This window comes from Pezoporus wallicus, unplaced genomic scaffold (assembly GCF_028554395.1).
Source record: "Pezoporus wallicus isolate ANWC-B61680 ecotype Strahan unplaced genomic scaffold, APGP_CSIRO_Pwel_v1 contig_8548, whole genome shotgun sequence".
NCBI classification, from domain to species: domain Eukaryota; kingdom Metazoa; phylum Chordata; class Aves; order Psittaciformes; family Psittacidae; genus Pezoporus; species Pezoporus wallicus.
In genome coordinates, this window is record NW_026642624.1 from 1,034,187 (window position 1) to 1,061,712 (window position 27,526).

The following is a 27,526-nucleotide window of genomic DNA, read 5'->3' on the forward strand; positions in this document are numbered from 1 at the left end:
GGGAGGAAGGCTGTCAGTGAACATTTTTAGCTTTGGAGAAAAGCCTGGAAAAGATATGTTAAGCCAACCTGTGCTCTGCCTGCTTCATTCACTGTGCATTATTCTATTCCCTATACACTGTCATCTCTGGGGACTTCCCTGGCAGAATGACCAAAATCATCACCCTCTTTCCCTTCATTGCTGCACATATCCTGTAAGGGACTGCAGGAAGAAGGAAAACAGTGTTCTGGCAATTGCTGGAGAAGAGTCCAGTTCTCTACCTCCTCAGATCAAAGAGGCACGATGATGACTACCAGACACCTATTCCCACCCTGATTCAGCTGGATTCTGTAATCTGGGAATTGATGCTGGCCTTCATCATCTCTTTAACAGCTAAAAACCTGCTTGCTCCAGCTCCTTCTATTTTTGGTCTTATTTTGGGCTGGATAAGAATGGCTCATTTCCACTTTCCCCAACAAAGGGCCTTTCTAACTGATTCTACACATGTTCTAGTGGCAGACAGAAAATCCTTTTCTAAAGCAATGTGCCTTATCTTAAACCCCAGGCATCAGTGGCACTGGGATCACTGGGATGTTGGAGGACCTGCACTGATAAAACCATTCTGGGCTCACCCACACAAGGATTTCACAACACACACTGCTCTGGCTGCCTGGAGTGTTGCTCAGAGAAGCCCACGTCTCAAGTGGATGCTGGGGTGTAAAGAGAAAGCATGGGGGAGAGGAAGTATAAAATCAGGCACAAGTCCAACTGGGAGGAAATGCAGAGGAAAAGGAAGGTGAATGGGCATGTGTAGGATTTGTGGCAGAGTGAAACAAAGTCCCCTTGAGAAAGAATGACTGACATCATGTTCGGATGCTCTGTGGTGATGGGAAAAGAGGCTTGAGGAGACTGAAGCACAAAGCTTTCTCCTTCTCACTGTGAGCCTCTATGCCTCACACTGGGTCCCTGCTACTTCTCCTAACAGGAAAGAGCCAGCTGGGATGCCCAACACAGAGCCTGCGTCTGCAGAACAGATCGTGGGAGGTCTCCTGTTGACTTTGCCAGGCAGCAGATGGAAAGCGCTAGGGACATTGCAGCGCCCTTCTTTACTCGCCAGCTGCCACCTGCTCTTTGCCCCAGGCATTGGTGATTTCACACTGTTTGCTGCCAGCCTGCTGCATCCACATTCCCCCCATGCTGTGCGCTCCCGTGGCTGACAGATCCGCTCCTTTCTCCTCTCCCCAAGGGCACACTGTCAGCTGAAGGGAGAGAGCAGCATCAGACTGCATGGCCTGACACTGATCTTCCAGACAGCATCACCCTCTGTTAATCACATCCTGAGAACCCAAATGACACAGGCTTGGACTGTCAGAAGGCTCAGGGGGTTGACCCACTACTCACCCTGCCATGTGAGCTGTGTTCTCACGTCAAGAGGTCTCCCCTTAATAAACGCCACAGCACCCACCCTGTAAGAGGCAGGTTCTCAAGCTCTGCAGTGTTAATTACTCAACCTGTACTTTCTCTCCTTGGGACTAATAGGCTGTATCACCATTTAATGGTGAAAAAGCCAAGTGGAGCAGGAGCACTAAAACAAGCCTGTCTGAGGTCATGACTTTGGATCTTCCAGCTCTCAGACCCATGATCAGACCCCTGAGCAACATTGAACTTGTCTCTAATTATACTACATTATCCAAGTCAAAAATAGATGAAACGCAATGCTGACATGTCTTTAAATCAGCTCCGTTGCCAAGGAGATTGAGTATTGCAAAATGGTTTAAAGTGACATCAAACAGAGTGACTGAGCTCCATAAAGGCACGAGTACTTACTGCAGGTGCTTGAACGTGATATCTGGGAAGCCAGTTGCTCTGGATCCAGAGGGAGACCGGCAGAGAGCCAAGACGTATGCCCTCAGAGTTGCTATCCTCTCAACGCGGAACTTGGTTTCAATTAAATCAAGGTGTGTTCCAACCACTAACACCACTGAATTTGGAGCTTTGGCCTGCAAAGGGAAAACCCTGACAAAGATCTCATCCAGATTATGTCGTGGTAAATTCAGTGAGGACATGTGAAAAGTAGAATATTTAAGAGGCGGTAGTCATACACATTGATAAAATGGAATATATATTCATATAAAAAATGGCTGCAACCTGTTGTGACAGCTTGACAACAGCAACAAGTGATACGGGTATTGCAGAATTTCCCCTGCAGAATATGGCTTAATCATCTGCTGCTACTGCAGAGCAGGAAACTGTCAGTTTGGGTTTATTACATCAGGTCTTAACACAAAGGGAGTTGCCATGTGGTATTAAGGCGCTACAAGTTAGCTAAATGATGGCAACTCTGTCCACAAAGACAAAGGAAAAGTTAGCTTAATCTGTAGCCAGAAGATCTGATACCCTGGGAAAGCCTAGTTACAGGCTGGAATGGGTACCAGGGGAAGTTATACAAACTTTTTCACTGGAGGTATATGGAGAGGAGAGATAAACTGTTAGAAAAGTCTCAATCTACTTAATCCTGAATCAATGCAAAGGAATGGATTAGATGATCTCGTGTTTTTTTCCAACTCTTCCACGATTCTCTTACAGCACTGGAATGTATCCAGATTTCAGGGAATGCGCTGCCAAATACAGTGGGATTGCACAGCCTCAAGCAGAGATCAGCCTGCTGATCCAAATGACTTTGGCCACAGAAGACTATTCAGATGCAGAAATACATGCTTATTTGCAGCCAATCCATTTTCTCTTATGATGCCCACTCAGATGTCCTAACTTGAATGACACCAAACTTGAACCCTGAGCAGACACAGGAGTGATGGCTGTACCAAGTCAGACCAAAGGGCCCACTTGGCCAAATAATCTGGTTGGTGCTAACAAAGAGTACAGGCACAGGACAGGCATGCACAGATTTTCCCTGGTGTGCTCTCCCAGTATCCTGCAGCTCACCATCTTTCTGAGATTTCTCTCAATAGCGCTTGACATGTTTTTCTTCCACCAGTCTTTTTTTCAGCCTCTGACACCCACAGCAGATTGTAGCTTTGTCATCTAGTCTGGGGGTTCGACTGCTGCTGACCATTATGCTGGACTTGCTTTGAGCCCATTTTTGTGTAATATTAAAACAAACATAATAAACATTTATAAAACGACTATTAACACCGTATTATAAAATCAGCTCCAATGAACTCACTGTAGCTCTGAAACTCAGCTGAGAGCTGTCTGGGAGATACTCTCCAGCTTACCTGAATCTAAAGTGTTAAAAACACAACCTCAAGACTAATGTGTGTCTAACCCCACAGAAGAAAGAAAATGCTTCAAACCCCCCATGGAGCACAGTGTGGTGAAACACTAATTCCAAAATAAGTATGTCCAGCCTTACTTAGCAAGGGTTTATAAATCAGCTTTTGTTTCAGGCTCTGATGTGTGTGAGGGGGAACAAAGCGAATGATAAATTTAAACCATTAAATATAGCAAAACGCCTACAGCGCAATGGAAAATTAATTCCAAAAGCTATGCAAAATTCAGAGCTTGCAGAGTTTTTAAAAGCAGACCAAAAAGAATCTGTAATATCACATATCTGTGTGCTGAGCTACTACTTGATAAACAGATACCCCGGAGTCCACCAATGACTTCTTACCTCGATGTTCAGCAACCAGAACTGTAAGTTTGCCACAGCTTCTTCCCCCAGTGCCAAGTTCCATACCACTATGTACAATGCTTTGTCTGTGAAGAAACACTGATTGACTGTAGACATGCTCGCTGGGCCTCCAATATCCCAGACATTGAACTCCACTGAATCAACCTACTTAGACAAAGAGGAGTGTTCAAATCAAACGGTCGCAGTAAATCGCAGGGAGATAATAGCTGAAGTATAAACCTACGCCTGCATAATGTATGACACAAGAAGGGTTTCAATGTCCTAATTGTGCCTCCAGGAAAGATAAATCAACAAGCAATTGTTAAGCATAGCTACCACTTCCCCACAGGAAATCAAGACTAATTACTTGCTGCTAAAACGATAGAGGTGCCCTTGATGCTGGTAAATCTCCAGTTAATGCTGTAGATTCTCCAGTACAAACAAGGGTCTTATTCTGAGCCCTGCATTTCACTGCATCTGGAATAGAAACCGTTTCATCCTTGTCTCTGCCATACTCGACAGGACTGCTGAAGCTACTTATCTGCCATTGCTGCGGGGAACAGGAAACCCCCTGCTGAAATCACTTCCACTGAGCTCAGCCCTAGCTGAGCCAAAGAGAATATAGATGCTCAGGAGATGGGAAACTTCTCAAGCCTTTCATAAAGGCCTCCTGCACGTTTCTCAGAGGCTTCTGATGTGTGTGTCACACCAGAGATGAGCCAGAATTGCAGCTATTGTAAAGGAGACTCACTGATTTGGGGGGAATGTGTAAATGGAGGCATCTCTAGCTCTGGCTCTCTTCCAAGTACCTCAGCACCCATTCCTCCATGCACCCCACACAACAGCACTAAGAGGGAGCATGGCTTTCTATTTAAAAGATATTCAGGCTCCCAGCAGCTTCTGTAGGAAGCACCTACAGACCTTGGAGGCTTCTAAATCCTTTTGTCCCTGGGAGGCAAGAAGCCCGTGACATGAAAGAAAACCAAACTCTGCTCTGGCCACCATCCTCAGAGCATCATGTAACACCAAGTGGGCTCTGTTTACTGGTCCAGGTCCAAGTACTGACTGATCCCACATGACAAGCTACCCTATGAGATTTCAGCAAGGAGCTAAGTATCTCAGTAGGGCTCCGATGTCCTAGCATAGTCCTAGTTTGAAGTTTTCCAGAAACAGCTGGAAGAACTTCCATATTGTTTTAAGCCAAACCCTAATTAGCACAAGGACTGCTTTGTTCATCCAAAAGACCTTCAGCTGTGGGTGCCTGTATGGAAAGACAGAGACACAGAGGTAGGGACAAAGTCTGTTCAACATCTTGGTCCCACTCCAGGTCTCTGATGCTCTCTAGGTTTTTGTTTCATTCAATTGCTCTTCAATACAAAATGAACAAATCCCTTCTCCCACCAAAGTCTTCTCTTTAGAGTCAGGCTGTGCGTGCTCTGTTTCTTTCTGTCTCTGGCCTGGCACTCTTTGCTGTAGAATAGCTCAACTCAGCAGGGTCCTCTACCCCTTCCAGAGCAGTCTGGTGGTCATGGCTCTCATCTGGGAAGGGAGAGCCATGCGTTTGCACGCCCTCAGCTCCGACAAGACCTCAGGACCTATTCCGCATGCTCTAATCCCTGTGTTACTACACAGGCAGTGGACAGGGCCACCTACAAACCCTTGAATGAATTCACTGCAGTCCAAATGAGTTCAGTATGGGCTGACACACTCCCTGAATGAGCCATCTGTGATCTGGGTGTTTGAGGTGTGCCTTAGACATCCCTGGGTCACACCCGAGGTCAGGCATCCTAACTTCCACCCACTTTCCCCATCTAGGACAGTTCTGATATCAAGGGAATCCAGCTTTAGATAGTGATGTCCCGTTTTCTGGCCCCAAATGAAAGGACAATCTGCTTTAGAGAAGCTGATTTAAATCATTCTTTCAAGACCAGTGTCCAAAAACCACCCGAGCTGGGAGAGCCAGAGTTTAGGCTCTCTTTCTTTGGGATACAAAGTTGAGTGCTCAGAAAAACAGAACTGTCCTCTAGTACTGAAACAGAGGAGTTGTGATGGGTCTAAAAACATGTCACTTGCAAGACCTGGCTCACAGGTAATGGAAAGTGTTCTCTGTAAAGGGACAGACAATTTCCACCCAAAAGGGATACTGCAGGGCTCAAGCATCCCACTGGGGCTAAAGATCTTGAAATGTTTTTCACCTTTGCCTTGTGTCCCACTGGCTTGGGGAGCTCCCATTTTGTTGTACGTATGGTGGCATCACTGTGCATCATCTGAGGGACTTTCCCTGTCTGCAGGATCTCAACCAGCGTTGACTTTCCCTGCCGTGGAGGACCGATGATGATCATCTTCATCAGCTTACACTTCTCTGCCTTGCGCAGCTGGGCTCGTAAGTATGCCAGCACTGTTTTAGGGCCTATGGGGGGGGGAAGTGAATAGGCTTTATCTGTGGTTCACAGCTACAAACGTACATATGTAGAGCAGGACTGCACAAACCCTACTGCTGCAGACACATCAGCTGAATTAATATTTTCCCTGAGTTTCACTGTGGGCTGAGACAACCCAGAGAATAAACAAAGAAATCTCTAGTGGACAAACCTGAGACAGAGACCCCAGAAAAAGGTCACTGCTCTGAGGCTCCACAATGGAGCACTGTAAGAAGAGACAAATGCTGTGACTCGTGTGCTTCAGAAGCTGAAAGGAAACATAAAATACTAATTTAGTATTGGAAAATACTCAGTTTTTCCTTCTACTTTTATGTTTCCAGTTAAAATTAGATTTAGGCTTCAACAGTGTGCTGGAGAAGGAATAATTCCCAATAACTTTGTTCCCACAGGATTTTCTTATTAAAACACACAAAAAAGAAGACAGTATTGTAATAGATCCAAAAACCTAGCAGTTTACAATAAAGTCACTTCAATGCGACTCTGACTGCTGATCCTAAACACTTTGGTCTTTAGAAGGACCATCTACATACCCTAAAATATACATAGTCAGGAAGCAAGCCACGGAATTTATGTGGCATGCATAGTGCAAATGAAATATTGCATTTGTAAGTAATAATTTTAACATGTGATCTATCTTAAATTGATCTTATAGCCAGATCTTAGCACTGATTATCAAATTTGCAAATATGCAGAAGAGGTTTCCCTGTGCAATTCCTGTTATCCATAACAAGGGCCTGGGCACACACTGTCATTAGGAGCATTAAAAAGGAAGTGATTTTCATTATAGGTTCAGTCAGTTTAATAAAGAACACATAGGCTCAGCCTTACCCTCTTTCCTGATCTCTGCAGGAACGTTACCAATACTTAGTTCCTCGATATCCAGCTGCCAGAGATTAGCCAGCTGCCCAAGCTCTGGAGGAAGCTCTCGGATACCAGGGTTACTGTATAAAAACAAATAAATCTACCAACAACCAGGCTTTGTGTGTAAGTAGCTGCTCTCACAGACTCTTAGATTACACTATTCTCTCCTTGCAGAAATCTTCCATTAACATTTTAATAAGACTACTCAGCACTTTAATAGTAATTTCCATCCTAAAAGTGATGTATAACCTCAATTTATCCTCTGAGGCAGACAACTGTAATCATCTTTACTGGATAGCTGAAGAAATAAGGGCAAAAATGATGAGTTAGTCACTCTAACATAGAAGCTGACAGCAAAAAGCCAGAATGAACTAGAGACACATTAGATTCCCAGGCCTGCATTCAAAGCATTAGATCATCTTCCTTAATTCAAAAGCCCAGCCTTCTCCTTATCTAAAGCAAATGATGGGCACAGTTTTAACAAGGGGCTAACTGTTTCCAGCGTTTGGACTTCAGAAGCACTGGACATCTGGGGTGGGGCTCCACAAAAGACTGGTCACTAAAACAACATGGAAATGATAATATTGCATAGCTTTTCCAGGACAGGGACTTACTTTCCTAAATAAAGTTCTGTTAAACCTTTCAGAAGGCAAACGGACGGAGGGACAGAGTCCAGCTGATTGTCATTCAGATAAAGGACTTCCAGAGAATCACTCAGAAATGCTGGAAATTCCAAAAAAGGACCTGGAACAAGACAGGAAACAAGTTGTACCTTTAAAACATAACAGTCACCAAAGCTCTGAACCAAGCGCCTTCACCTTAACTTTGTAGGCAGGACATGAGGTCATGTTCCTTGGCAGCAACCACCATGAAGCAACAGCAGAAAAGCAAACAGCCTTCAATGGCAATCAAACACTGATGCCCACATCTCACATTTTTAAAGCCATGGTGATGCATGTGTTGGGAAGTGACAGTCTCCAGGACTTCTGGGTTACTGAGGGAGGAACTCTAGGCCTGCCAACATGACTATATGTCAGAGGATGAGTGGCATTATATTTCTTGTTGTTGAATAGCTGGTAATACCTTGTGAACTGCCCCTATTCCAGCCTAACAGCTGGCAGCTAAAGGGCATACCAAGGGCGCCACTGGTTCTCAACATGTTTTTCCCCATGTTGCCTGATAAAAGCCAGAAGCCAGTCAGAATTCATGTTCAGGCCCCCATGTCACATCCTGGAGCAATTTATGGTGGATTGAAGTCAATAACAACAGAGAAGAAAACCCAAACTGCAGCTTACAGACTGCCAGCCTATGCCTCTAAAGCACTGCTCCCATTTGCCCCTCTGCTGTCTCAGGCTGCAAGGTCTCAGGACACTTCAGATTTCCCATGTATCTGAACAGTAACCAGCGTATTTTGGGAGCCACTCAAGCAGTAATAGCAGCGACTGCACGGCTGAGTTGCTGCTGCTTGAGAGGTTCAAACAAAGGGAAATTCAGCTGGTTCCAAAGAGCATCATTTCACTCCACAAATTACTCCTGGGATAGTGGCATGAAAAGCTGCCATGAATTGTGTTGCTGTCTTAAGAGTGTCACATCTATCTGCCAAGCAGCATCCTGAAGTCAAGGAAAAACTAGGCCATACAAGGACAAACAGATTCTGAGTCTCTGATTAGGCAAGTACAACCACCTCCATCTGCTGCCTCCGTGGTCAATGAAAGCAGTAATGCTTTTATTGATGTGACACATGTCCTTCCTCAAGGATAGGACAGTTGCACTTCCACCAAGATCTTCCCTTACAGAGAAGACTTGAGGAACTGTAACTAGACTTAGCTGAAAAGGGGAAAATAGGAAGGAAATGGAAGAGGTTTTCTCAGGAGAAAATCCCCCACTTCTAATATTAACAACATTTCGAGCCTCAGCTATGATCAGAAAAGAAGTAAGATAGAGCCCTACTGTCTGCAGGGGTGTTTTATGTACGTGACAGACCTGCCTGCTGTGGGCAGAGTGTCACAGTCCTCCTTTGAGGCTTGAAATAAGAAAATCATCTTTGGGATTATTTTAGGAGAACAGCAGGCTCATTCATGGATTCAATTCACTTCCTTTCTGGCTCATCGCTGGACTTAAACTTTTCATTGTTCCTTTTCAGTATGCACCTAGGCACAGACAGATTTAGTCCTCTCGGACACGTAGGCTCCTAAAATAGTGGCAATACTCTATTCACCAGAGTCCCATGCAGAAAAGAGTGTTCTATATTGGAAGCCAGCTCGAGGTGTTTATGAATTGTAATTATTTATTCATGAGTTATTTATGATTTCTCTGGCTTCAGCTCAAATTTTCTTTTAAAGAACTGCAGAAAAATTAAAACAAATCCCATCTTGGAAATATATTTTTGGATGAGTAAACGCCATCAACCCCATGTGCCTGTGCAAGAAGTTATTCTGGGATTTATCAATCAAATATAGTGAGCATCCATAAATTATTCTCTTTAAATAATCTAGACTTAAGTAAACAGCTTTGTTGGTAAAATCAGATGAAAACCTGCCCCCCACCTCGCTTGGAGACTTCTGTCAGCAGCTGATGTACTTCAGCTTCTGTTTTCTCTTGATGTTCTTTAAATTCTTGGCCACATCCTCTAGTCTCACCAAGCTATACTTGGCAGAGGAACAGAGAGGGAAAAAGAAGTGCTGGCTTTGCTCTGTCTCTGTGGCTGTTCAACCATGGCACCAGCCAGGTGGGCTACTCCGTGCCCTCCTGAGGCAACCTCAGTAATTTCAAGCAGTACTAATGCAGAGTCCACGCTCTCCTCCTTTACGTAGAGGGATTATGCCGGGTTTGCAGCATGGAGAAATTTCCATTAGCAGCAAATCCCTTTTCTAGCTGGTTTTATCTTCCTTTGCCACTGCTCCTGCTCTTCTCTCCCCATTGGGAAATGCTGCTGTAGCACTTCACGGAGAAGCTCTAAGGATATGACAGTCTCCACAGACTCACAAGGTTCAGATTCTTTTTTCTAATCCTTCCACGTTCAGGATTTCACCAATGCCACAGCATTTCTATTTCCATTTCCTACTTGCAAAACAGGGCAGACCAATCCTTTCTCCTCCTTAGGGTGCACACACAGGACTTGCTGCCCAGCAGCCTCTACTTCCATGAGCAGAAAAACAAGCCTCTGACCTCCAGTCCTAACCTAAAGCTATGGCTATACTTTGTGCATTTACCAGTTTTACGTGTTCGCATTGACCTGAGACCACAATTTCCAGGGGAACAGAGGAAAGCATTTGCTGCAGGAGAGCCTCTCCCTCCTGCAGGCAGCTGAGTGCTGCTCGGATGTGCGTCACGAAGACGCCAGCTCTGTTCCACTCTACGATTTGTAAAGAATGCTTTAGAGCAAGTCATTCTTCAAGGCAGCCGAGAAAGAGAAAGCTCTCCAAGGGCTTCAAAACAAAACAAACAAACAAAACGCAGATGAAGCCCACAGAGAGCAGGAAGGAGTGCAAATATCTGCAGATATTCCTTTGTTCTCTGTAGGATTTCATGTGCATGGATCCAGAACATCTCTTCTGCTCTGCCCCACGCTGGGGGTGCAAATCACAGCGACAGGGGAAAACATGCCTTTCACAAATTCAGCAGCAGGAACAATCCTAAGAGTAATAACACTAATTATGGGTTAATTTCCTTTCAACACACCAGTCAGTACTCTGCCTAAAAAGAATAACCTTCATGAAAAGGTTTGTGAAAGAAACAGGTTTCACTCATTCTTCATCTTTCTATGTCAATGGTAACAACCAGCTGCACTGTTTCTTTTGAAACATTTAATCTAAACATATTTCCTCTCAATTTAAAAGCTGTTGCACTTGAAATCACAGATGAATTTACACGGATTTCCCTCCAGCCAAGCTCCACAGATTTCCTGCTGCTTCACAGCTTGCCTGGCATTCTCAGCAGTTGCTTCCCTGTGTGCCTTACCTGCCTCTGGGCCACCGCGCACCCTGTTCTTCGTGGTGAAAAAGGGAATCCGCTTGGTTTTGAATCCCTCATCACTCCTGCAGGTCAAAATGGTGACATGTTGAGAACTGGCCTGCAGCTTCATGCCCAGGACGCTACCCGGTGCAGTCTGACCCTACTCAAGGCTGTGGCATTCACAGCACAGCTTTTACAGGTTCCTGTCTGCTTTTGAGAGATGGGATTGAAGCCCGCTGTGCAATCACATGGCTAGACTCAATGTCCAGGCCCAATGGCTTTCTTCTGGCAAATTAACAGAGCTCGGCAAGGCAGTGCTTTCAGCTCCCAGAGCGAGAGCACTTGACCCCCAGCTTTACGGGTGTCAAGGTTAAGTAGTCTGTCAAACAGCAAGTTGAACAAGCTTCATGAGAAGCACTGAAGAACTGACCTGCTGCCATTCCCTGCTCTCACCAGAGAGCCTCTGACAAGGTGACCCAACAACAGGACTCTGGAAATGCACCAAGACATTCAAAAAACAGTAATTTGTCTTTTGCAACTGACACAGCAACTCATAAGGACTCCAGAACATTTGCTTGTCAGGCAACCAAATGAGAAGATACAAGTATGACACAATTCAATGCAGTTCTGGAGGAGATAAGGACTCTGTTAAACATCCCTATTGTAATTTCTAAACACAAGAACACTATAACTCTTTTATTGGATTTCCTTATTAACATCAGTCTTAGAATCATAGAATGATAGAATTGTTTTGGTTAGAAATCCTCTCTATGAACTTGCAGCTGGTTACACCTCCATTTCAAAACCAAAGATCTTTCATTTTCTCCAAAACAATACTCCCACATTACTAACTGCAGTCCAGCAGACGCTTTATGGTTAAGATATACTCCCACAAACTGGTGTTTGTCGTGCCGATTGACACCCTGGGTTAAAGACATTTCTACATGCTCTGAAATTGAACTGCCATTATCAGTAATCTATCCACTTAATAAATGATACAGTGTGCTAAATGCCTAAAGAATCAGTAAAGGATAATTCATCACTGTCACAGACACACAATGTACTTGGAGACATGGTATGTGGATATCAATGCCTGCTCTGCAGGTAATTAATTCACTAGGGACACCCTTTGTATTACACCAGGGATTGGGTTTGCTGTTATTTCTCCAGCTTTTGTTTTCTCAGACAAAATTTAAAGAAACACTTACTTCCCAAGTTGGTTTTTTGAAAGATCCAGTGATTTAAGTTGTTTGCAATTCCACTTATCTTGTGAAGGCAATGTAACTAACTGATTTCCCAGCAGCTTCAGGGACACCAAAGCCTAAAAGAGGAATAGCCTAGAGTTAGAAGTCAGAGTCCATCAAATGCAAAGAAAGAGGTTTTTTAACATGGCTATTAAATGACAGAAGCATGAAGAAAAGTACATTTTATTCATCAGAACATCCTGTCCGTGCTGCCTAGCATGCAAACATTTCTTTCGTGTTTCCAGCAAGTATATTTTCTGCATGAAGCAACACCATTAGTTCAGGGAGATTATTAGTCTACTTGCTGACAGATGCAATTGGACACAACCCATCTTTAGAGGACATTTGACTTTTAGTGAGGAAACCTTTCCAAATGGAAAAGAACAGTGTGATTTACCTACACAGCATGCCACATATGAATGAGAAGTCTTATATATGTGTGTGTCAGAGGGGGCTTACACCCATTAAGTATGCATAAAGTCACTGTGCAAAACGTGAACTAGTTCACACAAGGAAAATTTGTAACTTTTGTTATTACATGTCTATTCAAATGGAAAGGTTTTATATTAACTTTGCCCTATTTCATAGAACCATAGAATGGTTTGTGTTGGAAGGGACCTTAAAGCTCATCTAGTGCCAACCCCCTGCCATGGGCAGAGACACCTTCCACTAAAGCAGGTTGCTCACTTTAGACAAGTTACCAATCTACTTTTTTGTTTTCTTCACACCAGAGATATATTTTAAATACAAGAACTGAAGCTGATGAACACCACACAGTTAATGTCATACAGACAGGACTCAGCTGCAAATGCCATGAATAAGGTTAATCACAAGCTCTCCTTTAAACGTAACTGAAATAGAAAAGAAAAAAATGCAGTTCCCATTCAGCTTTATAAATTTGATGCTCTTCCATCTGCCCTTAAAAATAACATTGAGGCTCAAATGATCATTATTGTTTTGTTGAAAATACATTTTTCCCCCTAAAAAAACAGTCTTCTAAATAAGAGTTTCCAACCAGGCATATTCTGCAAGTCCATCCCCCCCCCCCCCCCCCCCCCCAATTATTCTGAGATAAATAAATAAATAAAAAAAAATTATTCTGAGATAAACAGAACATCAGATGAATTATCTCATACCACAAGTACAATCATATTAATGAATTATACCCCATGGAAATCATGCTTTACCAGCAGAGTCTTCAGCTTCAAGTGTGTTAAATGTTTTATGTGCTCCACATAATATAAAAGGTTTATGCCCCTTTTCATCAACCAGGATTAATAATGTCTCACTAAGGCAGTCTGTTGGCCTTCCTCCCTTTTTCTCAGATTGGAAAAAGATCAGTTATCCATGTGACATCAGCCACGGTCAACTAGCAGTTGCTGGAACGGCCATTACCATGCGAAACGCTCCCTCTAGTGATAAGAGAGGGGCACGCTGGGCCTTGATGGGACGAGGGCAAGGTAAAGCAAAATGTCAAACTGCAGATTCAGCGAGTGAACCACTAGAGGAAAGGGCTGGAAAACTGGGCAAACTATAAAACCCTCCCTGCCACCTGAATCTTGACAGCCAATGCTTTTAGCATCAGTCTTCCACTTGGCTCAAACTCCCACTGAAAGGAAGACCCCTCCAGACCTCTCTTGGCACCTGGTGTCAAGCTCTCTCCAGTATCAGTATGGGGCTGCTCAATGACAGTGCTTCAGATTTCTCCCCTGAAATATCCCTGAGCAGAGGGTAGGAGGAAGGGGAGGCTACACGTTCTAGAATTGGCACCAACTTTGTTCTGTGTGGTCTAGCTAGGGTGCTTCACTTGCAGTCAACTGTGTCCATGTTACATATCCCCCACAGGCCACACTCCAGGATAACTGAGAGCCTGGTGAGATTACATGTAATGTCCCTGCTCCACAGGGGCAAAATCAGCGACTTTCAACTGGCTAGGGCTCTTTCCTGACTGTAATTCTGGAGAAGGAAGTGAATGGCACTATTCAAGAGAGCCAAAGCTTCAACGATAACTTTGATGAGAGACCATCAGCAAAGATTGCACTGAGATCTTTTCTGACACCCTGTACTGGTGCTTTCACATCCCTCTGCAGCATCTGAGCAGCAGCACCCAAGGAAATGTGCCCTTGAAGCACCATCTAGTGTTTAGTATCTCTCATGGTAGCTCCTAACCACTAGGCTTATTTTTAATAAGTTCAGAAAAGGACAAGTTTTGGAGACAATAGCCCATAAGATACATTCTACTTCAAGAGAAATGCCAATTGAAAATAAATGGTTACCAGAAAGCAAAGCCATGTCTGCAGGGATCACTAAAATGAACTGTGGAGCAGACAACTCTCAGCCTCTTATTCCAGGCAGAAGAATGAGGCACCTTTGCAGCAGAGATCCAAACTGGACACGGATATGAGCCATCACTTTTGCATCCCTCCCACAGAGGCCAGCAGTGAAAATCATAAAGCTTCTGCACAAAGGTTTACCTCTGTTTCTATCTCCATGGCCCTGAGTTTCACAATCTGGAAGGGAAGCTTGGAGGAAACCTCCAAGTTCTGGTTGGTTTCATGTTGAAACTTTGCGAAGCCACAAATTCTGAAGAATCTGGAAGTAAAACTATGGATCTCTGGTGCTCACTGGCAAGAATTATTTAATCTACAAGCTTAGAGATGCCAACTAGCATCATCTTGTGAGACCTCACCTGGAGTATTGTGTGCAGTTCTGGTGTCCTCAACATAAAAAGGACATGGAACTGCTGGAACAAGTCCAGAGAAGTTCCACGAGGACGATCAGGGGAATGGAGCACCTCCCATATGAAGATAGGCTGAGAAAGTTGGGGCTGTGTGGAGACCTCATAGCAGCCTTCCAGTATCTGAAGGGGGCCTATAGGGATGCTGGGGAGGGACTCTTCATTAGGGACTGTAGTGACAGGACAAGGGGTAACAGGTTAAAACTTCAACAGGGGAAGTTTAGATTGGATCTAAGGAGGAAATTCTTTCCTGTGAGGGTGGTGAGGCACTGGAATGGGTTGCCCAGGGAGGTTGTGAATGCTCCATCCCTGGCAGTGTTCAAGACCAGGTTGGATGAGGCCTTGGGTGATATGGTTTAGTGTGAGGTATCCCTGCCCATGGCAGGGGGTTGGAACTAGATGATCTTAAGGTCCTTTCCAACCTTAACTATTCTATGATTCTATGATCTAGGGCATTCAAACATGCTATATTCAGCATAAGAAGATTCATCTATAATTACACAACACTGGTGTGACAGATGAATTAAAAACACAACTACTTGTGAGCACACTTGGGTACATCTGTTTTTCAAGTAGCTGGAGCTTGCAGCTACAATGCAGTGGTTGTCTTCAAAACTGTGTACCCAAAATCTGAAAACCACAGACACCCAGAGAGTTCTCAGAAGCTAGATACAATATCACATTGGACAAGGGTCTGAATGTGGCCATTCAGGGGGTTACAGGCTGCTCAGAGCCTCTGTGCAATTGCTGTCTTCATCAGCTTAAAACAGCAGGTAGTCTCCTACCTTCATCAGGCAGCTACTCCTATGACTTCAAGGTCTGAGTAGGTATTAAGCACTGCAAAGTACAAAGAAATGACACTTACTTCAAGCTGGAAGAGTCCTGGTGGAACTTCTTTTAGTAAGTTATCAGAAAAATCCACTTCTCTGAGGTGATTTTTCCAGAACACAGTCAAAGCATCCGGCAGGAATTCCAGTGAGTTTCTAGATGCTTTACAACATTTCTGGAAAACATAAAAGAAAAGAAAACTTAGAGGAGTAATAATCTCTTTAAATAATGAGGTAGATCAGGTGTCACATGTTTAAGGCATTCATACATTCATTCTAGGTGATCTCTTTAGATATCTTGATGTAGAGAAATTATTGTGCATGCAGGTCCATAGGATTTACTGAGGAGATTCATTCAATAGACAAATTCTTTGGTGGGCTAAGAGAGTTAGTTTGAAAGTTATCCCCATTTGCTTTTCAACCACTAGCAAACACTTCAGCAAAGTACACTGTCCTCCTGCTATCCCTGGAATAATGAGGAAAAAAGTCACAGAGATGGGTAGATTTGTAGATGCCCTTGTCAGCCATGGGCTTGGGCAGCTAACTTTGAATGAAGGTTCCATAACATAAAATTTTATGGAACACATTTTAGTGTTCCATAAAATTACCCTAACAATAATTCTGCTCATATGAACTGTAAAGAAAATTAATACATCCATATAAGACACGTTTATAGAAGTTTTCCACCAATTCCATCAACAGGGTGAGAACAGGCCAGAACCTCAGAAAGACTCAGTCTGAGCCCCATAAACTGAATCAGGCAGGGACACTCAGAACCAGAGCAGATTTTCAGCCTAAGACACCTGATAGCTTTTTAAGCATCACAGTATAGTTTTTGCATTGTTTCAACAGCTTTTTCAGCCTCTGACTCTATCAGAGCCATTTCACTTACCAAGGGGCAGGCCCAGGGATCTGGAAACACTTTCAGCTGATTTCTGGAAACATTCAGTATGTTTAGGGACTTGAAGCAGTATAGAAAAACCGTTGGAAGTTCCACCAACCTGTTGTCAGAGACGTCAAACTCCTGCAGCTTCCTTAGCCCAATCCAATTAGTTGCTAGAAAACACAAAACAGTGTGGACTTGGTGTAAGCAATCTGATCGAGCAAGATGCTGCGTACTTGCTAGATAAGAGCAAAAGGATTTCATGAGTGCTAAAACACAACCAGGCCTTGGACAAAGGGCTGAGAGATGCTAAGCATCCCTAACTAACGCTTTCAGTCATTATTGACAGTTCGGGGGTAACAGTTTGGGGGTCTCCCTTACAGACCTGGGCTTGAAATGTAAGCATAACACTGGGCTGTACATACTGTTTTCCTCATCAAATAACTTCTCCATGTAGTTTTTGGAAGCGACGAGTTTTCTAAGGTTTTTAAGATGTAGGAATCCAGAAGGGAGAGTAGAGAGCCTGTTGCTGGATACATCGACCTCAAGTAACCTGTGAATACAGAAGATACTCAGTCAGACATCAACAAAATGCTAGCAAAGACTCCTGTTGCCATAGATATCTATTTTAGCAGGACAGATTTAGATCTGAATGAAAGCAGCTGGAATGTACAAGGCAAAGCAAAAACCACTATTTAGAAAATTTACCCTTCCAGGGAGCAGACAGAAGTGGTCTCAATAGACCACTATGATAACTGATACCAGCCAGCAAATGTCAGTCTGAGCCAGCTCAGGTCTTAGACTTAGAGGAGTGGGGCTCACCAGAACTGGAGAAAAGCAGAAGCAACATGAGACAGTACAGCAATAAAAGTCCCTACAACTTGGAAACAGTGAGAATGCAAAAGGGCAAATCTTAAGTTAAACCTTGCAGCAGACAGAAAATAAACCAAGAAGCTCCTGCATATGCTCTTCACTTATGCAGTGTCACACAAGCACAACTAACTCATTTGGACCTACTCTCTGCACAGGTTCAGTTTGCTGTAGGCATCAAGCACACACACCTTGTACATATGATTTCATCGGATGACTGGATGCTGGGTAACTCCGTGAGCTGGTTGTCAGCCAGGCTGAGCTTCCTGAGGTTTATCAGGCCCCATGGGATCACGGATGGAAGGGAGACCAGGCAGTTGGCAGAGAGATCAAGCTCAGTTATCTGACAGGAGATATCAATCAGCCAGTCCAGATCCACCCAGGGCAGTTTGAGGTTTGACCAGTTCACACACAAAACCTGTATATATCAAAGAAAGAGAAAACCACATTAGTAAAACCTCAGTTGCTCTCAGCCAGGGTTACACCACTGGGAATCTGGCAGATCAGAGCACAGACCATAAGCATTTTGCTCACTTTCCAATCTGCTTCTAGGAATTACACTGACTCAGAGATGAAATCATGCCTGGATATCAGCAGCCTCCACCATATAGCTGCTCCATGATCTCACTCCAAAGACCATGAGCAAGCACAAGCAGGGGGCCTGGACTTCTTCACTAGTCCATACCCCAGCCCCAGTGCATCCCACCAGCAGCGAGCTGCTGAAACCAGACTCTCATATGAAAGCTGGACAGACTCTAATGGGTTGTTCATCCAACAATGTGCAGTGAGTTTCCATGGGGCTGGGCTCCCAGCCCCACAAGATGCATTCACACCCTACACTAGTAGCACAATATGGACAGATCATGGAAACCACCTTAAATCCAGACTCCACAGCCTGAACCCCACTCTGCCTCTTGGACATGGTCTGTATTGCTGCTCAGATCTCCAGGGACTCTGAGCACCAACAGAGGCCAGGAAGGTCCAGAAAAACCCCTGCGGAGCAGTCAGCCTCTGAAATACTTATGGATCACAGAAGCAAAGAATGGTTGGGGTTGGAAGGGACCTCTAGAGATCATGTAGTCCAATCCCATTGCTAAAGCAGGTTCACCTAGAGCAGGTTGTAGAGCATCACCTCCGGGCAGGTTTTGACTACCTACGCAGAAGGAGATTCCACAACCTCTCTGGGCATGCTGTTCCAGTGCTCTGATACCCTCAAAGCAAAGATCATTGCTTGTGCACCTGTAGAGAGGACAGGGACAGATCTGCTGAGTGTGGTAATGACTGCCTAGGAGGAGGCCTGCTGCTGGAATAATCAATATATGCCCAAGCACTGCTCGTCCATCCTAAACCTTCCAACAAGCAGCCAAACCAATCTGGGGAAGGTTCAGGTTTTGCAAAGAAACATCTGGGAAAGGCAAGGAAAGGCAAACACCCTCTTGTTAAACCATTTCTAAACACTGGAAATTTGCTCAGTATCATTTACAAACATATTTCAGTTGAGACACATGATTCGGGCAGTTGCCTCCCTTCTAGATAATCTGCTGCTTTTGACAGTAAGATGAGGAATTCTCTTTATCCTCTTTTGGAAGAGCAACAGAAGCTGTTGTGAAAGGCATAACTCTTGTTTCAGGCTCCAGCTTGGACAGAAGAAAACATAAAACACATAAGGGTCATTAATGCAAGTAAACAACCCAAGGCTTCATTTTCAAGATCACTTCATTGTGTTCCAATGGGATCTACGGTCCAAAATACACATTTTTTAAATGTTAGCCCCAAAATGTTTTCACAACCTCAGTGGTTTTGACTTAATTCATCCCAAAGCCGGCATCAATGAAGCGATCCTCACTTCTCCACCAGGAGGCAGCAAGGACCCGACAGCAATTTAGCTTGCTTTTCAATGCCCAGTACTTAGCTCTTAAGACTTTTAACCCCAAAATTAAAGTTAAAAGGAATATATTTGGGGAAGGGAGAGAAAGAAAAGGGAAACAAAGGTTTATTTTAAATACTTATTTGAGACTCCGAATTCCAAATAATATAGATCACACAGTTTGAACGCCTAGGAGAATGGAATAAAGGGTAAGCACAAACAGTTGCACTTTTTAGAAACTGATAGGAGTTGTACTTAGTGTAGACATAATGCTCTTCATATGTTCACTAGTGAAGCCTCAAGACAGCCTTACAAAGAGGAATGGAAATATTATGCCCATTGCATAAACTTGGGAAACCAAGGCTGTTTTTGTAATGCTCCACTCCATAAGGCATCTACATAAACCACAGCAAGCCAGGAGCAATGAGAAATCAAATTAAGCAGAATATCCACTGCTACAGCTACATATACAGTACTAATGGGAGTTACACTGCAAAGCTTTCACACTGGCACTGAACATACTCTGCTTTACTGCTAAGTTTTCCAAGCCTGCATATTAAGAGCTTCCTGCTTACAAACTCTTGGTTTAATTCTGTATGTAGTTTTCTGTCATTTTCTGTCGCCTGTAATAGCCCAAGAGCTGTTTACACCATTGTTTACAGCAATAGGTGTGAATTAAGGTAATGGAGAGTATAAACACATGGGTCAGATTCCCTTTCCATCCCTAGCTACCCCACACTTCTAGAGAGAAGTAGGGATGTGGCGCTGATGCTAAGGACTGGGAGATCTTCCCAGCATGAGGAAACCTTAGTGGAGAAGAGCATATTTGTGCTGAGACACCTGATCATTTTCTTCTGGTTCCCTGAATTGCCTCAAGAGCTCCTAAACAGGAACCAGATCCCTAAATCCAAATAACACAGGAAACCAGCTCTACATTGGAAACAAAATCCTCAAGTAGTATTTGGTACCTGCCTGGCTGCTTACACACACTTTCAGGTCACTATCTTATCCTATAACATTAACTTTCTTTATTTTAGAGGGAGAATTTTCAAATGGTTTAGCTCCCAGCTGAGGCCACCAAAAACTGACTTACAGTGGTACAGAAGAGGAGGAAGGAGCACATAGCTGGGCAGAGGAGGGCAGTAGCATCACTGTAGCTCCGTCCTAGATGAGCTAAAATTGCCTCAGCAGAAATACAGTTTAATCAGCAATGAAACTCTCTTACTGATGTCATTTATACCATATTGTGGTTTACAGTGATGCCAGCAACAGCCTGTTTATGTCAAGACAATTAAATCTACATCATGGCTTCTGCTCATATAGAAACAAAACCATCACTCTGATAGCTGGGTAAAATCCCATGTTCTGCATTAGCAAAACCACATACCACAAATCCCATGGCCTAAGAAAGAGTTAAAAAAGGGCCCAATCCCCAACTACTCATGCTCCATGTAGATTTTTAATTGGAATGGCCTCTTCAGGCTAGAAGACAAAGGTATAACAAGCTATAACAAAGATCCAGGTACTGAAAGTATAATGCGAGCACAGTCTGCCTAGATATGAGGAATGTTTTAACAGGGAATCAGCCATTTTAACAACTAACCTTGTTTGGCAATAAATAGTTTCTCCTGATCCTTTCTTTCCAGGAATGCCAATTTTTTCCAAAAGCTATGCTGAGACTCAGCCAAAATGGGGGAAGAGGGGTTATTCATCAGAATGAATAGGGGAAAATCCAAGCTTTTAGGCAGCAGGTCCAGAGGACAAGTCTATGGTCCTTCAGTCACACCGAGATGTATAGAACTATACAAGCAGTGATGGAAACAAAGACCTGGAGAGATGGCTTGCTCATTTGGTTTCCTCCTCACAGGAGAAAGCAGGATCTTGTGGTTGAGATCCTGAATTCATACTCCAGGGCCCCGATCTCCTGTGTGACACCAGTCACTGTCTCAGCCTACCCAGGCTCTGGAAGGAGTGAAAATGCACTACAAACTCCAAGTCCCTCCTTTCTCTTCCAGCTTAATTAAACTGCCCCAAACAAAGCTGCAATTAAAAAGAATTAGAAAAAAAAAAAAGAACTGATGGTGCATATCCCCTCCCTCAGCTCCTTCTCTGTTTCAAGATGATGCTCTTCACAGTGCAAAATAGTACTTGTCCTTGAGCACACCTACCAATGCAGTAATAATATCTGCAGCTTTTAGTGAATGCAAGCAGGACCCTGCATCTCTGCTGTTTCCCATTTCAAACTGATACTCATCTCTGTTTTGCCTTTAGATTGCTGTGTATCATTTACCTCAAAAACGCAGAGCCATGGCCCCAGGGCATTTAATGTGATAGAAAAGATACCTGAAGAATTCAGATAGTGACTTCTGAAACCACAGGCAAGATTATGAAATCCAACACTGGCACTGAATGCTGCAGGGTAGATGTCCCCATCTCCCAGGCAGCTTTTGGAATCTCACCAGTAAGTGCCTTGCACTCTGTCCTCCTCCCCATCTACAGCCAAGGACTAACAGAGTCTCTGTTGAGTGCTACAAACTCCAGCACCAGCCAAGCCCCTTCATCTGATGAGGGACAGTGGACCAAACTCATCTTGGTGCTAGTAACCATATGTTAGTGGAACTACCTTAGGGATTTACTTGGCTCTGCAGTGAAAACGTAATTAAGTGAAAGAAACCCTGATAGCAATGCCACAAAGAAAAGGGATTTCCACCCCAGCTCATACTTAATCACCTCCTCTGCCTTCCCAGAAAATCCTGTTTCTTTGATGCCAAAGGTCTATGATGCTGAACTCACAGAGCCCAGTGATCAGCTCAGCCCTTCTCTATTCGGCACTGGCTGGAGGGCTTGGTGAGAGACTGTTCAGAAGCTGTTAGCTCCTGGGCACTGGTGAACTACAGATACAAAAGACATTTACTTAGGTTTGAGACCACTTGGTAAGGTGATTGAAAAGGCTGCTGTGCATTTCTCCTAAGTGACGTGACATGCCCCAACAGAACCTCACTCATTAGATGGGATATTCTGAGGATGGTGATCTAATTCCTCCACCAGTAAAGCTGCTGAGACTCTCGAGTGGAACTGCTGCAGATATCTTCACTGTAACTGAGATAGCCAGGCAGTGATTAAAGAAATCAGAGGTGGATCACACACACAAACACACACAGATGTCTGTATGCTCGTGCATAAAATTCTTTGCAAAACATTTCCTCTTTCCTTGTCTGTAATGGGACAAAACAAATCTCCCTCACACTGCACACACTGGAAAGTTACACTGATCTCCATGCTGGTGACACCTATCAAAGTCTGGAATCTATATCCAGCCACTTTACTGCAGGGGGTCTTTCTGGCATTAGCTACCTGTTCCTGCATAAAAGGAGCACTTCCTCTCTTTAGCAGGGCAGTGATTTGCTGTGGGGATAAATTCATGCCAGAAAGGAAAAAGAAAAGGAGAAACAGGTATTAGAAAAATGAGATTTAATTCCTTGTGTGTCAGGAACAGCAGCACTGCAGAGTGCAATCACTGCCTGGAAGGTGTGGCACTAAACCGAGCTCTCCAACCACATTTTATGCATAGCTGGTAGCATTCACTGTGTGAAATCAACTGGAGGTCAGCTGTGCAGTGTTTTCACTCACAGCACAGAAGGGACAAATCCTTTTGAAGTTCTGGACTCTTTCTGAAATAGTCTGTGCTCAGTCTGCCCTGTTCAAGAGGAGAGACTGTCTGACACCCAGCTGCCTGCCATGCACATCACAGCCTCTGCACGATGCTTTCTGCTTCCTCCCAGTGCAAAATGCATCACAGCACTTACACAAGCAGACTTGCATTCATGAACCTTATGAGATATAAAGAAAGCACTGAGGAAGTTTGTTTGCAGCTGCCACAAAGTTGTCTTTTAAAATCTTATCAGGGTGTGTGGCTGTCACTTCCCAGGGATCTGAGCTCTGCAGACAAACTAGGACAAACCTTCCCACATTTGGTGCAGTCTGCCAAAATGAATTCAAAGAGAATGCATTAAATAAGCAAACATATTAAAATAAACAGCTACTAAAGAATCAAAGTCAAGTTTCTGGGTCTTTTTTCCCCTTGCTTTTTAGTCCAGACCTTTCTGGCAGTTAAGCTGATGTTTCAAGGCTGCTCTCTTCTTCACTCAGGGTGTGACAACAGCAAAGCTGAGTCATTTTTACAGCAGCTAGGTTAAATATTGCCAGCAAGTTCACATGGAAAACAGACCTCTTCCCTGTGACTCAGACATTTATTCCAAGTTTATTCAAGTTGAATTTTCCAGTGAGTTGGATTTTTTTCTTTCTAAAAGGCATGTAGTTTTTCATCAACTCTTTATCTAGAAACATCTAGGATTTAGCTTCCTCTCATTTACCTGTCAATGAAACTAAGATTCCCACAGGGAGGGCTCCAAATTTGTTGATGGAACCTAATGAAGTCAAGCTCACATATGTGGCCTAACATTCACAGCGTTGTCAGGAATCCAGCGAGACAGGACTTTGGCAGGAAAACAGAGAATGGAGAAGTTTGTAAAACCATGAAAACCTCTCTGCTTGTTTCTACTTTAACAGCAAAGCAGAATCAACACCCCATAATATTACGAGCCGAGCAAAGAGATACCCAACTGGTAAGGAGATTTATGCAGAAAGAGCCTCGATCAAAAAATCCCTCAATTTTTCACTGCAAAATTTTTATGACCTAATGGAAACCATTGAAAGCTCAGGGCTCTGATGCTCCTCTTTAGTGTCAGTTAATTACAGACAGAGGGGAAACCAGAACATGCCTGATAACTATGCTGGATAAGAGTAGAAATAATATGAAATACTATGTGCTTCCCTATAAAGCAGTAACTGTGTGCGCTGAGACATTTTTCAGCTCTGAATAAAGGACACTAGGATAATAGAGATCAAGAGAATGAAGAACATAGCTTAGTTATATAAAGAAATGTGATAACTGTGAGATGTAATAATACCCTGTGTGAAAACAGTGACACTCATCTGTAGATCTCAAAGTACCTTCATCCTGTATTAAACCTTCTAACAGACGTGAGGAGTTTAAATCTCCCCACTTTACAGTGGAAAAAACAGAGATGCAAATGAATTACCAAAATTGTCAGAAGGCTTTAAGTGGCTGAGTAGCTAACAGAGGTCTTGTCAGCCTAAAAAGGCTTCAATTGCTTTTTGTTGGCCTTGGTTTCCCCTCAAAAACCATCTGTGTGGCACAAGCTCAGCTCAACTAATGATGCAACCACACACGATCGTCCCCACGTTGCTCCAGAAAGCTGGATCTGCTCTGAGCAAGCAACAGTAAAGGCTACCAGCCATCTTCTACTGATGGGGGTCTGAAGTAGGGAAGATATTTTGGGCAGATGTGAGCTTGCTCTACTCATGTTCCATGTTAACAAAAGGCCACATGAGCCTATTTGTACGTGCTGTATCTGAGCTATCTGACACAGGGGAAGAGAAGGGTTTACATGCTAAACTCTACACTGTGCTTGTGGCATTACCTTGCAACCAGAATCCACAGCAGAAACCTACATGAAGTGATTATCCTAGAGTCACAGAGGAAGCCTGTGGCAGTGCTTATTTCTCTGAGCACAAAGTCTGTGTTTCCTTTCCACAGCATATACCTGGTTCACACACTGACAGTAAAATTGCCAAGTGGAAGCTGCCACACACAGTGGCTTGCACAATGATGCCATTACACCTTGCAGCTCAGTGCTGGCATGAAAGCCACTTCCACAGCTTGTTCTCTTAATGGGTAGCAAACCACAAGGCTCTTAGCTGAGAAGAATCACCAGCCACATGGTACCCAATGACAAATATCAATTATTAACATGATACTCCTTTAAAACAACATCTCTTCAGACAGATAAATGGCTACTTACTGTTTTTGCTGGAGCACTACCTGGTAGTGGGCTTGTCTCAATGAAATACTTCCTCAGAAGGTGTTTGCTGGATTCAGGACTGTCCATCAGGATGTAGGAACAAAAGAAAGCTCCATTCCGTAATAAAAACACGGCTACATCTTCATTGCCTTTGGAGAAAAGCAGATTGTCTGTTCTCTTCTTCTCATGTAAATGAACCAACAAGGAGCTGAACAGAAATCCTGGGAAATAACCACTTCTGAAAAAAAGCCACGGCGTGTGCAAAAAGGAAACTGAACTTTCTAAAGGCTGTTTCGTCCAGTGATAGGATTTAGTTTGGTCAAACTGAGACAACAAAGACACTATGTGAAAGCACTGGCCCAGCCTTGCTCTTTTTTCTCTTTCCCTGTCTTATTAATCTATACACACAGCTATGCTTTGAAATGTAAATTATTCAGCCTAAATCAAGCATGTTTGCCAGTGTCCATCACAATAATACTTCTACTTGCAAAGTTTCTACTTTTGTGGGGGCTCTTTCCCAGGAATTTACAGAGGAAAGTTCAGCCCCTCAGTATTTACAGTAATGTAACTTAAGAAGGCCCTCACTTAAATTTAGCTAAGTCAAAAGACTCAGAGCTGATTTTATTTCATTTATCTCACTGGAAATCCAGGACGATTCCAGACAAGCCAGTCCACGCTAATCCCTTCCTAGATGTGAACAACTCAGCCCATTCTTTACAAAGCATTGCAGAAAAGGAAGTTTTGAAGCATGCACATACATACCTGCCTTTATAGCAGCATAGAGGGGCAACCGGATAAGAACTGGAAACTCATTCTTCCTGACTGCACAGCTCTCTGGGTCAGCACTGTATGCACGAATTAGGAGTTTCACTATGTCCAAATGTCCCTGCTGGCAGGCTATGGCCAGCATCCAGTTCAGGAGTTGTTGGCAAGTACTAGGACCTACTGAAAAGAGACAGCATTTGACTTGGTTGATGCCAGCAGGCCGTAATGTACAAGAGTCACCCACAAATGGCTGTGCAAGGGGAGCAGGGTAAAGCCCCTGAGGACTAAGGAGCAGATTTCCACTGCACCCTAATGTCTCCCACAAAAAAAGATTCATTTCCCCTTGAAATACTTCATTTTGGGTGAATCCTTCCCTACCAATTCATTAGTTAGACATTAGACAAATGCCATTTAAGGCTAAAAATCAAAGTACCATGTCCTGATTTCTGCATGAATTTGCTAATGTTTTCGTCGTCCCCAAACTGCTTATTTTGCTGAATTAATGTTTTACCAGTAGAACACTGCTCTCCGATAGGGGGACATAATTCTGTGCATGTAACTAACTGCCCAGGACAAGATTATTTCTGCTAACAATAAGCAGTCCTCAAATCTTCCCTGATGCACAGTATCACCTCCATCTACTTTACAAATTCACATCCCCTTTGAAATGCTCCCAGAAACATCCACAAGCCCAAGTTTACATGCCAGCTTTTGGGGGGGGTTTGCAGTTTTTCCATGTGGAAATCACATTGCTCTTTGCGTTCTTAACAACCTGACTTAATCACTCACCCTCATGCTACCAAAACCAGGCTCCACATCAGCTGTAAGCCACAAGAAGCTCACACTGAGCCAGAGAGGATCACTGCATCAGCCAAACTGCAAATTAATGCAAGTTATTCCTAAGCCCTGGGATTGGTTTCTCTGTAACTTCCCAGGGAAATGAATAGAAAGTCCTGCATAAAAACTTCTGAAAGCTGCTGTTTGGATAGAGCACCTCCCTTGATCCCTTGAAGCAAGAGCTGAAGGGAATTTGGTCAGTTCTAAGCTGAGCTAAGTTTCCAGAAACCATTTAAGTCACTTTTCATTACTGAGAGCACTATATTAATATAATTTTTGCTACTAAGTTACAAACCCACTGCTGTTCAGCCTCCTTTCTGGCTGAAGGAAATACTACATTTAATTGCATCCCCAAACTGGAAAGTTTCTTCCCTTATTAGTGCTCTAACAGTATAAGAACATTGAATAAGCAGGTTTCCCAACAGGTAATTCCTGTTCTCGTTGAGAACACTGGCAAGTACACAGCTCCAGTGAGGAGCTAGAGCTATATTCAGGTCAAATATTGCAGAGGCTTAGCTTAGCTGTTAGAGTTGGTCTGAGGTCAAGACAGCATTTTGCTCTGGCCGCTATGCAGGCCCAACAGACCCTGAATCCATAGAGGGTCCCAGTAAGAAGCAGGTGCCATGTCCTACATCAAGAGAGCAACAGGGGACCCAAACACAGCTCCTGGTCCTGACTCAGAACAACGCTCTTCCCTCTGCACTCACAGCTGCTCTAAAAATTATGTCCAGGTCTAAAAATGTCT

At 43.7% G+C, this 27,526-nt stretch overlaps 1 protein-coding gene across 2 annotated transcripts in view; it reads right to left on the minus strand.

Annotated features, from left to right (window-relative positions):
- Positions 1–27,526, minus strand: part of LRRK1 (leucine rich repeat kinase 1) — a 76,881-nt gene that overhangs the window by 26,633 nt on the left and 22,722 nt on the right. For both annotated transcript variants that reach the window (XM_057431020.1, XM_057431021.1), the window contains 13 exons: positions 25,942–26,124; positions 25,180–25,328; positions 17,619–17,845; positions 16,983–17,110; positions 16,567–16,730; positions 15,713–15,850; positions 12,075–12,187; positions 10,873–10,949; positions 7,527–7,656; positions 6,880–6,992; positions 5,806–6,020; positions 3,611–3,775; positions 1,807–1,979 (listed from right to left, as the gene is read on the minus strand). In XM_057431020.1, coding sequence (XP_057287003.1) covers positions 1,807–1,979; positions 3,611–3,775; positions 5,806–6,020; positions 6,880–6,992; positions 7,527–7,656; positions 10,873–10,949; positions 12,075–12,187; positions 15,713–15,850; positions 16,567–16,730; positions 16,983–17,110; positions 17,619–17,845; positions 25,180–25,328; positions 25,942–26,124 — 1,975 coding nt within the window. The remainder of the gene's footprint in view (positions 1–1,806; positions 1,980–3,610; positions 3,776–5,805; positions 6,021–6,879; positions 6,993–7,526; positions 7,657–10,872; positions 10,950–12,074; positions 12,188–15,712; positions 15,851–16,566; positions 16,731–16,982; positions 17,111–17,618; positions 17,846–25,179; positions 25,329–25,941; positions 26,125–27,526) is intronic.